Here is a 16691-nt window from a genome sequence, read left to right as displayed (position 1 = left end):
ATACAAATACATCAGTATTTACAATAAACGGAAATGAGCTAAATATTCCAGATAAGAACATTGGCCTGATTTTTGAAAAACCAGCTGTACATAATGAGCACAAGAGAACATCTAAAACATAAAATATAAGAGAATGAAAAAAGATATTACACACACACACATAAACACACATCCTTTATAATAAAGAGGTAATATGCAAATTAACCCTTATGCCCTCACAAGATGGCTGCCTACAACCAGGCCAGCAGGGGGGTTAGTGAGGGACGACCAAACGACTGAACAGCAGGCTGTGTGGGGCGACCAGGCCAGCAGGGGGGTTAGTGAGGGACGACCAATGATTGAACACCAGGCTGTGTGGGGCGACCAGGCCAGCAGGGGGGTTCGTGAGGGACGACCAAATGACTGAACAGGTTGTGTGGGGTGACCAGGCCGGTGGGGGGGCCATGAGGGGTGGCCAGGTCAGCAGCGGGGGAGCAGTTGGGTGTGACCAGGCCAGCAGTGGGGGCAGTTGGGGGTGACCAGGCTGACAGTGGGGGCAGTTAGGGGCAACCAGGCTGGCAGGGGGGGGCAGTTGGGGGCAACCAGGCTGGCAGGGGGCGCAGTAAGGGGTGACCAGGCCAGGGGGGGGGGGGAGCAGTTAGGAGTGACCAGGCTGGGAGGGAGGGGGCAGTTGGGGGCAACCTGGCTGGCAGTGGGGGACAGTTAGGGCCACCAGGCCGGCAGGTGGGGCAGTTAGGGGCGATCAGGCCAGCACACAGAGGCAGTGAGGGGTGATCTGGCCAGCAGGGGTTGGGGGAGGCAGTTAGGGGTGACCAGGCAGGCAGGCAGGTGAGCGATTAGGAGCCAGCAGTCCAGGATTGTGAGAGGGATGTCCGACTGCTGGTTTAGGGTATTGGGCCTAAGCTGGTAGTTGGACATCCCCCAAGAGGTCCCAGATTGGAGAGGGTGCAGGCTGGGCTGAGGGGATCTCCTGCTCCCGTGCATGAATTTCATGCACCGGGCCTCTAGTTTGTATATATATGTGTATGCACACATGCATGTAGATATATGTATGTAGATGTATGTCTATGTCATACAAAATAGACTTAGAGGCAAAATGAATTATGTAACCTATTACATAGTGATAAAGAATTGAATTTATCAGGAAGATGAAGCAATTCTTAATGTATATGTACCTAACAACCCAGCTTTAAACCACATAAAGCAAAAATTGCTATAACTACGTGGTGAAACAGGACAACCTGCCATCCTAGTGTTAGATTTCAACTCAATAATTTTTGGATTAATTAGACACAAAAAAATCAATAAGAATAAAGATCTGAATAGCACAGTTAATAAAACCAGTCTCAAATAATTTCAAATATATAGTCTCTGAACACAATTCAATGAACAAAAGATAAGTAAAAAACAACAACAACAAAAAAACACCCCTGCATATGTTTGACAATTATAAAACACAGTTCTAAAATAATTGAGTAAAAAAATAATGGAAATTTAAATATATTTAGGACTAGGCAGTAACAAAAATTTCACATATTGAAACTTGTGGTTTAAAGCTAATAGAGTACATAGCAGGACATTTTTAGTCTTAAATGCTTATGTCAGAAAATAAGGCAAGGACCTAAATAGATACTTTTCGAAAGAAGACAGAAGGAAGGCCAAAAGGCATATGAAAACATGCTCAAAGTCACTAATCATCCAAGAGATGCAAATCAAAATGACAATGAAGTACCATCTCACACCTGTCAGAATGGCTATCACCAACAAATCAACAAATGACAAGTGTTGGCGAGGATGCGGAGAAAAAGGAACCCTTGTGCACTGCTGGTGGGAATGCAGACTGGTGCAGCCACTGTGGAAAACAGTATGGAGTTTCCTCAAAAAACTAAAAATGGAACTCCCATTTGACCCAGTGATCTCACTTCTAGGAATATATCCCCAGAAACTAGAAACACCAATTAGAAAGGATATATGCACCCCTATGTTCATAGCAGCACAATTCACCATAGCTAAGATTTGGAAAAAGCCTAAGTGCCCATCAGCAGATGAGTGGATTAAAAAACGGTGGTACATCTACACAATGGAATACTATGCTGTGGTAAAAAAGAAGGAGTTCTTATCATTTGCAACAGCATGGATGGAACTGGAGAGCATTATGCTAAGTGAAATAAGCCAGTCAGAGAAAGATAAATATCACATGATCTCACTCATTTATGGAATATAATGAACAACATAAACTGATGAACAGATACAGATCCAGAGACAGAGAAACATTGATCAGACCATCAAACCTCAGAGGGAAGGCAGGGGAGGGTGGGGGTAAGGGGGAGAGATCAACCAAAGGACTTGTATGCATGTATATAAGCCTAAACAATGGACACAGACAACAGGGGGGTGAGGGCATGAGTGGGGGGGGGGAATAGGGGGAGTAATGGGGGAATCACCTTAATCAATAAAGAAATTAAAAAAAAAGAAAATAAGGCAGAAAAATTAATAGACTAAACATCCAATTTAAAAGGTTAAGAAGGAAAACCAAATAAAAGAACAAACTCAGAGAAAATGGAAGAAAAAAAAAATAAAAATAGGAAGAGAAATTCATAAAAGAGAAAGCAAACATATAGTTGAGAAGATAAAAAAGCTTCTGGTTCTTTGAAAAGATTGATGTAACCAACAAATATCTGGCAAGACTGTTCAGGGGGAAAAAGAAGATGCATTAAACAATATCAGAACTAAAAAGACTTAACCACAGATGCTGTGTGCAATAAATAAACAAAAACATCACGAGCAACTTTATGCCAATAAAATTGAAAATTGATATGAAATGGACAAATCCTTAAAATATGTATTATGCATTATACATAGCTTAATAAAATAAGCAGAAAACCTGAACATCTCATAATCATTTTTAAAAAGCATCAGAAGTCTTTCCATAGAAAAAAAGACCAGCCCTTGGTGGTTTTACAAGTGAATTTTACCAAAACATGTTATTCTAGGAACAAATAATTCCAATCTTACATGAATGCTGTCAAAACACAAAAAAGAACAACTCCAACTCACTTTAACCTGATGCCAAAAGGTTATACTGAAAAAGGAAAATACGCACTATTTCACAAATGAACGTAAATGTAAATATTCTTTTAAAAAGTATTAAACTGATAACATAAAAAAGCAAATAGATCATGACCAGCTTGGGCTTATTTCAAGAATGTAAGTTTAATTTAACATTTTAAAATATCAATTAATACAACATTCATAGATTCAGGAGCAAAAATCATATAACCAACTCAAAAATATAGAAAAAACACTTGATACAATTTGATATCAATTCATGATTTAAAAAACTTTTAGCAAACCAGGAGAAAGGAAATTCCTTAACCTCTGAAACAGAGGTTTAAGCATGGAAATCTTTTTTCAGGTGGCTAGGAATAAATCTAATTAAAAATTGAGCAAGATCTTTATGAAGAAAATTATAAAACTTCATTTAAAAAGCATTTTTAAAAGGCCTACATAATTAGAGCTTTAATGACCATGGATTAGAAGACCCAATGTCATAAATAACTCTCTCCAGTGTGAGCTATTAGATTTAAAGTAATTCCAATAAAAAAACTCTCAACAAAAATTTTTGTGTGTTACTTGACAAACTCAAAGGCCTGAGGATAGCAAGATACAGGATGGACCTACATCATGTAAAATAAAGTAATGATGAAAGACTGGTCATCACACAGAGAAGGGCACAATGACTAATGAACACATAAGACAAAGGTGGCATTGTGGAGCACCAGGGAAGGGAACCTTTTCAATACAGGATGCTGGGAGAATTGGGGATCCATATGGGAAAAATTACATCAGATCCCTCACATCATCCTATATAATAAAAGCCTAATATGCTAAGTGTTCGGTCGTCTAGTCGGCCATTCAACCAATCAAAGCATAATATGCTAATAATATGCTAAGGCTGCTCAACTGCTCACTATAACGTGCACTGACCACCAGGGGGCAGACGCTCTGACCCATAGGTTAGCTTACTACTGGGGTCCGGCAGATCGGGACTGAGTGAGATGGGCCGGACACACCCTGGAGCCCTTCCACGGTCCCTCCCTGGCTGGTCAACCTCCCGCGTCCCTCCCTGGCCCCGATGGTGCACCAGTGGGGTCCCTCAGCCTGGCCTGTGCCCTCTCGCAATCTGGGCTGAGGGACCCCCTGCCCCCGAGTGCACAAATTTCATGCACCAGGCCTCTAGTACATACATAAAACAACCAATTCCAGATGAACTCCCAGCTTTAAGTGTGAAAGATAATGAGGGAGCTCTCAGAAGGTAACTTAGGAGACTACCTTCATGGTCCTGGAGGAGGCCACGGTTTTAACTAGTCACAGGAGTACTGTCCTTGGATATGACTGATAGATTCAACTACTTTAAAATCAGTAACTTCTGTTCATCAAAAGACATCAGTAAGAGAAAGCAAAGACAAGGCACAGCTTGGAAGATTTTTGCAGCACATATAACCAATGAAAGCACTTGTAATCATAATATATAAAGAAATCTTACAAATTAGTATGAAAAAAGACAACCCAATCAGAAAAAGGCTTCTACTTGTGCTTCACAAAAGAGAGAAGCGAAATGACCAATAAACAAACAGAAAGGTGTTCAATTTCATTAATAACGAAGGACAGGCAACTTAAACTCACACCGTGATACCATTAACCAACAACCACATTACCAAAAATAAGTCTGACAACATCCAGTATTGCTGTAAGAAGCCACATGGGGCCCAGGCACTGCCGGTGGGAGTGTACAATGACACAACCGCTTTGGAAAACAGTTTGGAATGATTTGGTGAAATGGAAGATACACATAGCCTATGGCCCAACAATTTAACTCCAAGGTGGGTGTACAGCTAAAGAAATGCTTGCACATGTGCACAGGGAGCCTGTGCGAGAATGTTTACAGCAGCATTGTTCATAATAGCTGGAAACAACCCACACACCACTTACAGTAGGCTAGAAAGACAAATCTTGGTAAGCTCATACAATAGGTGCTATTCATATGATAAATGAATAAATTGCTGCTGTGTGCAATATGGATGAACCTCAGGGACATAATGTGAAGCAATAAAAGCAAGTACTATAAGGATATATTCAGTATGATTCCATTACAATTTTTTTAAACATGCAAAATTAGAAATTTCCATTACTTAGGAGTAAAACATATATGGCATAGAACCACAAGACAGTTCTCAGCGTAGAATTCAGAACAGTGGTTAACCTGTGAGGTGAGAGGTAAGGCTAGGATAGAGGGTACACAGGAAATTAAAAGGCAATATTAATGTTCTTTTTCTTAAACGAAGAAGGGGTATACACACATATATCAGTTGTATTGTTTTAAATATATTTACTAAGTAGTCTTTTTGCTTCTACTTAATATTTAATATCAATTTTAAAAGATTCTAAAATATCATATTTGAAAACACTGTATCAGTAATAGAAAGAGGAATTCCTACGAATTATTGAGTGCCTACCATGCAATGATTACAACGAAGGAAGGCATTGATTGCAATACCTACAGGCCCTGGGAGTTCTGGCCTCTCTGGTGTGCATCCTCACTGCCACTGGACATGATAGAGGTTTAAGTACCTTGGGTAAGCTTAACAGGGACCAGAAAGTTCTGTTATCTCAGGCTAAGAGGCTGGCTAAGTTGCTTCCCGTTCAACAGCTGAACAGTGGGAAGGGGCTCACCTCCATCCAGCAGGTGCTGAGCACACGTCCACTACGGCTCAGCCTGTGGGAGGCATGGCTGGGGGGCCAGCCGCACAGGGCAGTCCCGCTCCGAGACCCACAGCCGGCTGGAGACAAGGCTGACAAACACGCGGATCATACCCCTGACAGGGGCCCGCAGGAAAAAGTCTTACCCAGGCTGGGAACAAACCACGGGATCGACTGACTACATCTGGCCCAACTTTTAATAAAGTCTTCTCGGGAAGAAGTCTCTCATCGCAAAGGAAGAAATACAAATATTTAAAAAGCAAACAAGTCATGGCTGCTCTCGGACCTGCTGACATATGCCTTGCTTTTTTTGAGCTTACGGCCTAACATTAAAATAACAGGCTTGCATTCCTCAAATATCTCTACTGCTGTTCTTCCTTACACTGCCTGAAAGGCTGTCTGTCAGCTGCTGTCACTTGGAGGCATTACCGTATTAGCCACCACTGTTTACTGCTTGCTGTGTGGGGTGGCTATGGGTCTAAGAAGCCCTCCCCGGGAAGGTCCCCCCCGGGTGTCTCTGCAGGAGCCGCCGGCGAGTCTAAGCTCTAATGAAGGCGCAGGGGGTGCGAGGCGGGAAGGTGGCTTTATAAATATGGATGAGAGAAGCGGAATTTAATTGCATTGGGTTGTACTTTACTGTCGGGTAAAGGACGGGAGACTTTTTCAAGCGCTTTCACCATGGGCTAACCAGCTTCGGCTAAAATCCGAAATATATTCGGTATGCAAAAGAGCAAGCCTGAGATGTGCCAGCAGCAAACACTGCAGCAAAGCCCTTTAGTTCCTCTGCACAAAGTAGCTGAACCTACAAAAGAAATCTCCAGTCGGAGGTTGCCTGGATTATAATGAGAACTCTCTGGATGGGGAGGAGAGAAGTGCTCTTTTCACTTGGAGACAAAGAAATGTTTGTAATGGAAATGTGTGCACCGGTGTTCCGAGGGGAGCTGCTGAAACTCTGATTAAAACACAGTGAGGTGATGAGGCAGAGAAATCAAGCCAAAGGCGATCCACTTAAAATGTGGGCCTGCACTTATTTCTTCCTTTTTTTTTAAAAAATATATTTTATTGATTTTTTACAGACAGGAAGGGAGAGAGATAGAGAGGTTGAAACATCGATGAGAGAGAAACATCGATCAGCTGCCTCCTGCACACCCCCCACTGGGGATGTGCCCGCAACCAACGTAGGTGCCCTTGACCGGAATCGAACCAGGGACCTTTCAGTCCGCAGGTTGACGCTCTATCCACTGAGCCAAACCGGCCTCGGCTGCACTTATTTCTGAAAGTGGGGAGAGCCAGCCCGGCCACCAGCTCCATTCCTTCCCGCCCACCCCCCCTCCCCCCGCCCCCCCCCCCGCCGCCCCAAGCCGCCCCCACCCCATTACTGCCCTTGCCCCTGAGACAGCTAGAACCTGCCAGGCGCAGGGCTGTTGACTGTCTCTGGCCACTGTGCACCTGTTACTAAGCTACTCCCCTGAGGAAAAAGTAGGAGCCGAGGAGCCAAAGACAAAGTCCTGCTCAGCAAAGCCTCGGCGACAAGCCTGGGTTCGGGGATTCCACGGAGACGTGACGATAAGCAGACAATGCAAGCGTCTAGCAGTCTGTAACGACAGTTCTTAGGTGATGTACAAATATTGACCGATTTGAGGAATTCAGTTTCCTAGCGAATAAAACCAAGGCATCTTGTTTGAAGTTGCTGACATATAACAAGCACCTGACACCTGGGAAGGGAGACCCTGGAGTTAACGCAGGACAGACGAGCCCTGACGCTGTAGTTCCCGCGTTCCAGTCACTGCGGTTCGTCCAATACCATGTTTGCCACACCCAGGGCTGCCTATCGGTATTTGCTTAACATTTTTTATTGAAAGTGACTTTAAAGCAACTCATGACAAAAATTTCTTAGCCTCCCTCCGAGCGACCATTTCCTGAAATCACACTTTGATACGCAGTTATATTTTTCTAATGTACATGGAGGATTGCATAACTAGTAAAATAAAAACGTTCATCCACAGCCCATCTAACATCCTCTCCTGTGCCCAAGGGTACACGATGGAAAAAACAGATCACGTATTTTAACTTACTAAGGATGACCTAACAGACTGCTGTGGACCCTAGAGCCATGGTCGGCAAACTGCAGCTCGCGAGCCGCATGCGGCTCTTTGGCCCCTTGAGTGTGGCTCTTCCACAAAATACCACGGCCTGGGTGAGTCTATTTTGAAGAAGTGGCATTAGAAGAAGTTTAAGTTTAAAAAATGTGGCTCTCAAAAGAAATTTCAATCGTTGTACTGTTGATATTTGGCTCTGTTGACTAATGAGTTTGCCAACCACTACCCTAGAGCAATACGGGTTTGAACTGTGTGGGTCCACTTACATGTGGATTTTTTTCAATAAATACTGTAAATGTATTTCCTCTTTCTTATGATTTTCTTAGTAACATTCTCTTTTCTGTAGCTTACTTTATTATAGAGTGAATATATAGGATACATGTAACATACAAAATGTGTTAACCACTGTGTATGTGTAGTGGTAAGGCTTCCATCAGCAGTAGGCAGTCAAGCTTCCGGGGCGTTGGAAGCTCTCCCCAGATCCTCCACCGTGCGGGGGGTCGGCACCCCTAGCCCTTGCGTTAAGGGTCAACAGTATATGTGTTTCTAAATATCATGGGGGAAAAGAGTAAAAGGAGTTTTGTACTAGTTACTCTCAGGATGTCCATGAAGAAGTCAGATTACAGAGAAGGAAGCTGGAAGAAGTAAACGTAATAGCTTTTGCGTGAGGAAAACGCAAGCCCAGGGCCACTCACAGAAAGTTCTCCGGGTACTCGCTCAGGGCCATGTCCACGATGCTCAGCGCGTCGTGGGAATGCTTCTGTGCCGACAGCAGGAGGGCGAGCAGGTGCAGGGAGTTGACATCATCGCCTTGAAGCTGAAGAGCCTGGCGGACGTACCCCAGAGCCTCCGGTATCTGGTTTAGAACAAAACCAACAAGAGTTTTTAAACACACATGCATGCACACATGTGTACACACGCATGCGCGCGCGCACACACACACACACACACACACACACGAAGCCATCTTTATGAAAGCACCGAGATATTAGCCACAAACACGAAAACAAGACGCTCTCTTCAAGCAATAGTCTAATCATTGAAGTAATACTGTTTCTGCCAGTAACCAATCTTTCATTTTTCCCTAAGTAAACACTTCCTCTTTTTCTGCAAAACTGACCTACTGTGGATCATGCTAAAGATAATTTCACTACATGGAGGCACATAGCAATTGCCAGAGGTTTTTAGTGGAATTAAAACTGAGCTGTTCTCATTTTTTAAAGTATTACTGAAATAAAAGTGCTTAATAAGTCACGAACTTTATAACAGCTTTCTAAATGATTAGACACCTGTGATTCCTGCCAAGTTCCTTTGCCCTGGTTCTCCATCGGGGAAATATATAACCACACATACAAACAACCTTCTCCTCCTGACCTTTCCAAACCACAACCCAAATACCCTGATCCAAGAAACAAATGGCAGGTGCCACGTTCAATGCCACATTCAAACTCAAGTGGGACCGGACACAACCTGGACCTTAAAATGCAACAGCTGTTCAAGACTTGCTTTAAAATCGTCCAAGCACGATGGTTGATCAAATGCACAGATGAATACTGAACACCCTGGATTCCATGCAGGTTTAGCAGTCACCGGGGAGAATTACAACCTGAAGCTTTCTCCACAGCTGGCCTGGGACCCCTCCCGTCTCCCTCCCAACGTCAGTCCCCTGGCTGGACCCCTCTCAGCTCTCCTGCTTCTTCCCAAACTTTCAGAAACCTCACTCCTTAGTAGGAAGCCACAACTTTTTTTTTTCCCCCCAAATCTATTAGTTTCCCTCTCTGAAATGTCATTTTGATGAATTTGATTACAAATGCTGGCTACGGAGGCTCTCTGCTTTGAGCCAGAGAGTCGTGGCTAATACAGCTGAAGGGAGACCATCTGCCATTGTTTGGAGGCTCTCTGCTTTGAGACCATCGTTTACGGGAGAAGCTGAGTCAAGGGGTGAAATGACTTGAGCAAGGTCACCCAGCTGTTGAACTTCTGGGATGAGAGTGGCGCTAGATCTTCTGATTCCCCTCCCGCCCTCTCCCCCTACTCAAAGGGCTCTGGCTCTAAAGATAACAGGCCACAAGCCCCCTGCCCGCGTCAGCAGGAAATCCGGCTGCCGGGGTCTGGGGTTGCCATGCTGTGTGCTCACGAAGGCTCTGTGACCTTGTCCATGCCCCAGGTGAGGACTGACGGTGTGAACGGCGCCCCGCCTGCGCTGTGGGGAGGGTCGAAAGGCAGGGTGTCAATGTGCAGTCTGACCAAAGCAGCCAGGGACGACGGACACAGGGTTCACAACGGCATCCTGCAGGGACAGCTGACTTGAAGGAATGCAAGGCTGGCTCCTTCATTCAGCGAGTGCTCCCGAGTGCCTGCCACCTGCCGGGCAGCGTCCCAGCTGCCAGGGCAAAGCGGTGATGATGACAGCCATGGTTCCTGCCCGCATGGAGCCTCCCGTCAGGAGGGAAAGACACCACACAGGAGAGCTGAGCAAGAGGAAGGGGCAGTGCAGGCTGCTGCAGGTAGGAGGCTTCGCGGGGGAGGGGAGAGAAGGTCCTGGTGGGGGAGAGAGGCCAGGTGGCCGTCACGAGCCTGCAGCTGTGAGCCACAGCACGCCAGGTGCGGGGACCTTGGTTTCCGTAGTCCCCAGGTCGCCAAAGGGAGCCGCCTCTCCGAGAAGTCAGATGCGTGCCTGCAGCCGGGCCTGCCAGGGGAATGGCACGTCTGGGGAACTGACCTTTCGTTCACCCTCCAGTCAGCTCTCTGGAATGTGCTGGGGTTACCACCAGTGTCTTGCACCTGGTGGGCAGGCAGGCATGTGGCCAGAGTCTCAGAACAGCTGGGAGGGGACAGGAAGGGACGAGAAGGCAAAGGCGGCCTCTGGAGACTGCTACAGGGAGGATGAAGGCCAGTGAAGGTGTCCCTCCACTGAGGACACTGCTGACGCTCCTACTCCAGGAGTCACCGCGTGTCATGTTCAGACCTCCACGTATTTGAAAGGAACTGGTTGGTGCTTCCGTCTATGCCTACCGGCATCGTCAATCACTGATACCTAATGGCAACCAGGCCCCACCCTAAATCTCCCCTCTGCTGAGAGCTCAGCATGGGCTCTGCTGGCAAGTCACACGGGCTCTTCGATGACCCCTGGGTTTAGGGTGTCTGCCACGTGCTGCGTCCACGTTGCCATCCGACCCCGGGCCGGGCCCTCCGGGTCTATGGACTAAAACTCCTAAAGCAGAGCCTGGCCTGTGTCTACACAGCTGATGCTCAAACTGACCAGAGCACCCGGGTCTTCGCTGTGTGGAGGAGGGCCCCTGGTCCAGGTCAGCCCGGGCGGAGGACCAGCTACTAACTCGAGCGGAGGCGCTGAAGGAACCGCATCAAGACAGAGCGTGCACCCAGTTTAGGAACATCCGAGAAACTGACCTGTCTGGAGATGGCGAGCTGCAGAGCGAGGTAGAAAGCTGCTTGGTGATCTGTAGGCGACAGACTGTGGGCCCTGAAAAAGTATTTACGGCTGTTAGTACCTGGGAGAGGCCATGCTACGTTCCCTTTCCAACAAGAAGCCACATTTGCATTTTTATCATTTGCATTTTTATACCCAGACTCCATATTTAACTATGGAATGTCTCATTTAAACAAAGGTGTACTAACAAGTGTGCTGTGTCCCCCCTTTTCTGTGTACAGGAATGCTAGTGGCCTGCTTTGTGCTCGGTCCACCTCTGAAGCAGCAGCTGTGACCCTGGGCTCTGAGGAGCAGCCTGGAGGTGCAGAATCCGCAGGCCCTGAGCTCTGACCGCTCACCGTCACGCTGGGACACGGTGGGGCCGTGGGTGTCCTGGGCGAGGCAGTTGCGCTTTGGTTGAGTTTGGGCTTGGCCTTAACGCTACCTTCATCCAAATTTCTGGATTTCAGAGAAACCATACAAAAATCAAGACCCGGCTTTGCTGGTAAAACGAGGTTCCAGTTTTTGATGAACTGACTCTAGGAGAGGAGGAGGAGACTCGTGCAGTCCTCCAAATCTACCAAGCTCCATGCAGCTCGCTAGTTTTGTCCACGCAACTCTGACGTGTAAAACTAAACACTGGGCTTAGGGTTACTGACTGGCCTTTGACACCAGCTGGGAAGAGCTGTACTGGACTCCCAACTGCCAACGTGGTCATTCTTGCTCTTATGTGGGAGTCAATCATATTTCACCATGAGCAACTCAAAATGGGGCTGTATACGAGACATCCTCTCTGCTGAACAGTCTGGAGGGAAGAGAAAACCAACTTTACTTTCTTTAAAAGGCATGATGGAGCAGACTCATTAAAAAATGGTGGGGCCCCGATAACAAACAGACTTTCATCCTGTTCTGTCAACATTCTGTGATTAAAGGAGGATCTTCTAGGGACAGAAAACAAATTCAGGATAAAAAAGGAAGCCATATCCCAGGCAAACACTTTAGGGATGGCTTCACGCAGTAATAAGGCCTTTTCATGGACCTGTCCATCTGCTGTGGGGAAAAAGACTAAGAGGTCTTCCAGGCGTTTGCCATCCAGAAAATACGCAGTCCAACCATTGGGGCCATTGTTTGGGCAAATGCGGCAGCTCCTGTGGGGACTGGGGGGGGGGGCAAGGGGAGTCTGTCCTTCTATTGCTCTTAAACCCCCTCCCTGGTTACTCCACCAGGAACTGTGCCTGGGACTCCCCTCACCGTAGGGTAACAGGTTCGGGCTATTTGCCCGCGCTGCCCTTTTAAATCTCTTGCTTCTACCACCATGCTCCAGTTTTTATTATTTCATAAGTATTGGTTTTCCCATGAATTTGTACACGGCTGTTGCGTCAGAGGTGGACTGAACACGAAACGGGCCACTATCATTTCTATACACAGAAAAGGGGGGAAGAATCTTTTTCTTTGGTGTTCCTGAGAAATGAGATCGGGATGTCACGGTTTCTGTCTCTCTCCATTATTCAGGGGAAGCTAATACAAAGTGAGTTATGAAGAGACAATGAATTATTCAGCATTCTTTATTTTATTTCACTTCTTTCCTAATGAATACAAAGCCAGGTTTCTACAACCCTCACAAGAACCCCTCAGAGCTACCGTTTTCTCAGCCCAGGGTAGGGGCTTCGAAGGTGAAGTTAGATCAGACCAGGATTGCCTCCACCCGACACCATCCACGTGAGGAGCTGCCATGGCCTGGTGGCTCTGGGGAATGGGTGAGGACAGTTCTGACACGAGCCCCACCCTGGCCTCAGCAGTGATCACGCACTGTGAGCCACTCACTGTGACAAAAACAACCAGACGTGCCGGGGGTCTCGGCGTTTCTGGGAAGATTGGGGCGGCAGCTGAAGAACTGCAAACCTGGCTAATGATGGATATCCAACTGCCAATTTCTCACGAGGCACAACTTAAGCATACACACTTTAAAAGTCTTATTTTTATACTTTGGCTAACGAGTTAAACTGACTACTTTAGCCCAGGAAAGAAAAAAGAAAATAAGGAGAATGCTCAACAAAAGAAGAAAAAGTACATGGTGTTGATCTCAGGACAGACTAGAGTGCTTGCTTCGGTCACACAGAGCAGCTGGGCAGCTACATTCCCTGTGACACACCCAGAGCCAACCTGCTCGACAGACGTCATCAGGCCATGCAGGTAAGAGGAAAGGCATTCGTGTTCCTGACAACCAGAACCCTGCTGAACGCTGCACGTGAATACAAAGCAGCCCCACAAACCCCATTCCCATACAGCAGCATCTGAGATGTTAGGAGAAACCCAGACATCTAAAAATGTCACCACAGGATGCTCACAAAGCGCTTCCCTTGTCAAAGCAACTCCATGCCCATTAATTTAATGTATTTTCCATAAAAAAGAATTGTTAGACTGATGGGTCACCAGGCCACCTGTCCATCCATCCATCCACTCATTTATTCATCCATCCATCCATCCATCATCCATCCATCCACTCATCTATTCATCCATCCATCCATCCATCCATCCATCCATCCATCCATCCATCCATCCATCCATTCATCTATTCATCTATCTATCTATCCATCCATCTATCCTCTCATCCATCCATCCATCCATCCATCCATCCATCCATCCATCCATCCATTCATCTATCCATCCATCCATCCTCTCATCCATCCATCCATCCATCCATCCATCCATTCACCCACCCACCCACATTACTTAGTACCAATGTGGTGCCAGGCCTGTGCCAGCCTCTGGGGAGCCTGGAGATGAACCATGCACCAACCTGGAGAAGGGAGAACATCCCTTCTCCCCCAGAGCCAGGGAGACCCAAAGTGACCATTACAGTACAGTGGGAGCAGGGCCCCGAGAGAGGCATGCCAGGCTGCCGCTGGAGAGCATGGATGGGCCCCCGAGATCACCTGTCTAGAACCCAGAACACCTTGAGGTCACCCAGTGCTCTCCGAGACTCTGCTTCCAACATGTTCTAGAACCAAGAATATAGAAAAGGCCGAACAAGTTTGACCCTGGTCATTAAGATACATACTTTATAACAATAATAACTACAATTTATGAAAAATCTACTTTTAAGCACCTGGTCCAAGAGTATCCAGCAAAAGAGCTAGAGCTAGAAGTGAAATCCTGAGGCCTGCTCTCTCCCCCATATCACCCGCTGCCTTGTTTAGTCAATTCTCCTCAAAGTCTCCTTCTGTCCAGATTACAATGGACCTGTGATCAGTGTATTTATTAGTCAGTTAAGGGGAAAAAAGTACACACCCGGTTAAATCTATCACTCAGGAGCCTCCCGTTAGTGACACACACAGGATGACCAACTTGTCCTGGTTTTCCCTGGTTTTAGCACTCAAAGTCCCAAGTTCTGGGATGCTGCTCACTTCCTGAAAAACTAGGATGGTCACTCATTCCATACACACAAATTATACCACAAGCAAACTTAATTTAAGCCAGGAGGGGGAGAGAACCATAACGTGAGGTTGTGTTTCACACTGAGTGACAAACACAACCGACACCACACGGAGCAGCCGATTTCTGCATGTGGGGTCGAGTCTCTGCGCCATGCTCTCAGCTTTGCAGACAACATGGTCTTGTTCACTGTACCTCTGTACGGGCCAAATGAATTGGCCCAGCTGCTGGGGCTGAGCTTCTGGACTTATGAACAGTTGAGGGCCTCAATATTAAGATGCAGAAATGCAAGTGGGAGGCCTTCAAAATCCACCTTTTTAAATCTACCCGACAGCAAATCTTCCTGAATTCTGACTCCAGGCATAACTAAGGGCTAATATTTACATGTTATATCTGCATCCCCACCCCTTTTTGAGTTACATTCTTTTCTTTTTAAACAAAAATTGCCAAACAATAGTACAAACAGCATTGCTGGCAGAGGATTTAAATATATATTTTTTAAAAAGTACTTCTCATCCAAGTGGTTTTTAAATATCCATTTATATTTAAGAAGGAATACAAATCATTCATATTTACTTAAAATCTTTCCTTACAGATTGTCAGGTCTACAGTGTACTAGATTAGCTCTCATTAATGTGTACTTGAAACAAAATAATTTATTTCCTTGAAAAATATTCTTCATTTCACACAAATACTAATTTAGATTAGCCTTTGCCAATAAATCACATAGGTTAATAGGGTTTTATTACTCTTTATTTCTGCATGAACTCATATTTTAGAAAATCTCTTTGAATTGGATCCTAAGTGAAAGGAACAAGAAGGAATTCGGGTCAAAGGAACAGCTGCGACCTAACATGAAGTTACGAATTGTGGCAGCTCAAGGCAGACCACCACCACGGCTGTTTTTAGAGAGCCAATGAGATGTGCTGACTTGCGAAAAGGGAAACAGATGTAATGGCCACTTTCTGAGGCATTTGTGTGTTTTACAAGCTAGGATTGGAAAAGTTAAAACTCCAAATCGTTTGAAATGAAAGGCTTCCCACACTCCCAACAAAAGCTCAGCACAGACATAGATGTGTGTGCAGGTGTCAATCTGGACTGTTTGTCATTAACCAGCCTGGGACGAGCAAGGTGAAGGCACAATCGGCAAGCCTGGCAGGAAACAGCAGTGAGATGCAAGATTTCAGACTAACCGAAACCAAGTAATAATGATTCCATGAAGAAAGGGGCGCGAACACTGCGGTAAATCCGTAGGCAACCCCAGTTCTGGGAAAGAAATCTAGCAAAGGGTATTAGTGACTGAGGTCCTCATGAAATTTTGGTGCAAGTAACTAAGTTTCTAATACAATTCCAAGAAAGCAATGTAACTCAGATGTATTTAAAGTGAGAGGATCAATAGCAATTATAGATTTGCCATCAGGCAGCTTTACTTTCAAGCAATGATTCATTTTAGTGATTTATTATAGCTGTGATAAGAATAAAATCAGGGCGGTGAAGTACAGTAGGTACCAGAAGAGCTGCGTTAGAGTCAGGAGATGATGATTCTATCAAAGGCAATGTGGCTCTCTAACTCCCCACTCCTGCATGCGAGTCCCTCACCTGCAGTGAACATCCTGCTTGTCCTGTCTACCTTCCTGGTGTGGGTGAGGATGAGGGGAAATGAGGGAGGTGGGAGAACACGTGCTAATCACTAGTATAGAGCATTCTCCGAATTTCACGGAAGGCACAACGATGGAGGCAGCACAGGTATTATGGAGCAAGGCAGGGCTGGAGGCGACTTGACTGTCTTCACAAAGTATTTCAGAGACTGTCCTAAAACCTGGCTTTTTCATTTCTTAATATAAAAATCTGCAGCTTCACAGGCAATAATAATAATAAAAGAAAGCTAGGAAAGAATGATCCCTTTTCTAGCTGATGACAAATGTCTTTAATAAAAGGATCATCTCCCTACACATACAGAGTATCTG

At 45.7% G+C, this 16691-nt stretch overlaps 1 protein-coding gene across 5 annotated transcripts in view; it reads right to left on the bottom strand.

Annotated features, from left to right (window-relative positions):
* The window catches only part of TTC7B (tetratricopeptide repeat domain 7B), a 192316-nt gene that overhangs the window by 63175 nt on the left and 112450 nt on the right, over window positions 1–16691 (bottom strand). For all 5 annotated transcript variants that reach the window (XM_054715834.1, XM_054715830.1, XM_054715832.1 and 2 more), the window contains 2 exons: window positions 11271–11343; window positions 8555–8715 (listed from right to left, as the gene is read on the bottom strand). In XM_054715834.1, coding sequence (XP_054571809.1) covers window positions 8555–8715; window positions 11271–11343 — 234 coding nt within the window. The remainder of the gene's footprint in view (window positions 1–8554; window positions 8716–11270; window positions 11344–16691) is intronic.

Source organism: Eptesicus fuscus, chromosome 5 (genome assembly GCF_027574615.1).
Source record: "Eptesicus fuscus isolate TK198812 chromosome 5, DD_ASM_mEF_20220401, whole genome shotgun sequence".
Lineage (NCBI taxonomy): Eukaryota > Metazoa > Chordata > Mammalia > Chiroptera > Vespertilionidae > Eptesicus > Eptesicus fuscus.
The sequence above is the reverse complement of the archived record's forward strand: the minus strand, read 5'-3'. Positions and strand labels throughout refer to the sequence as shown.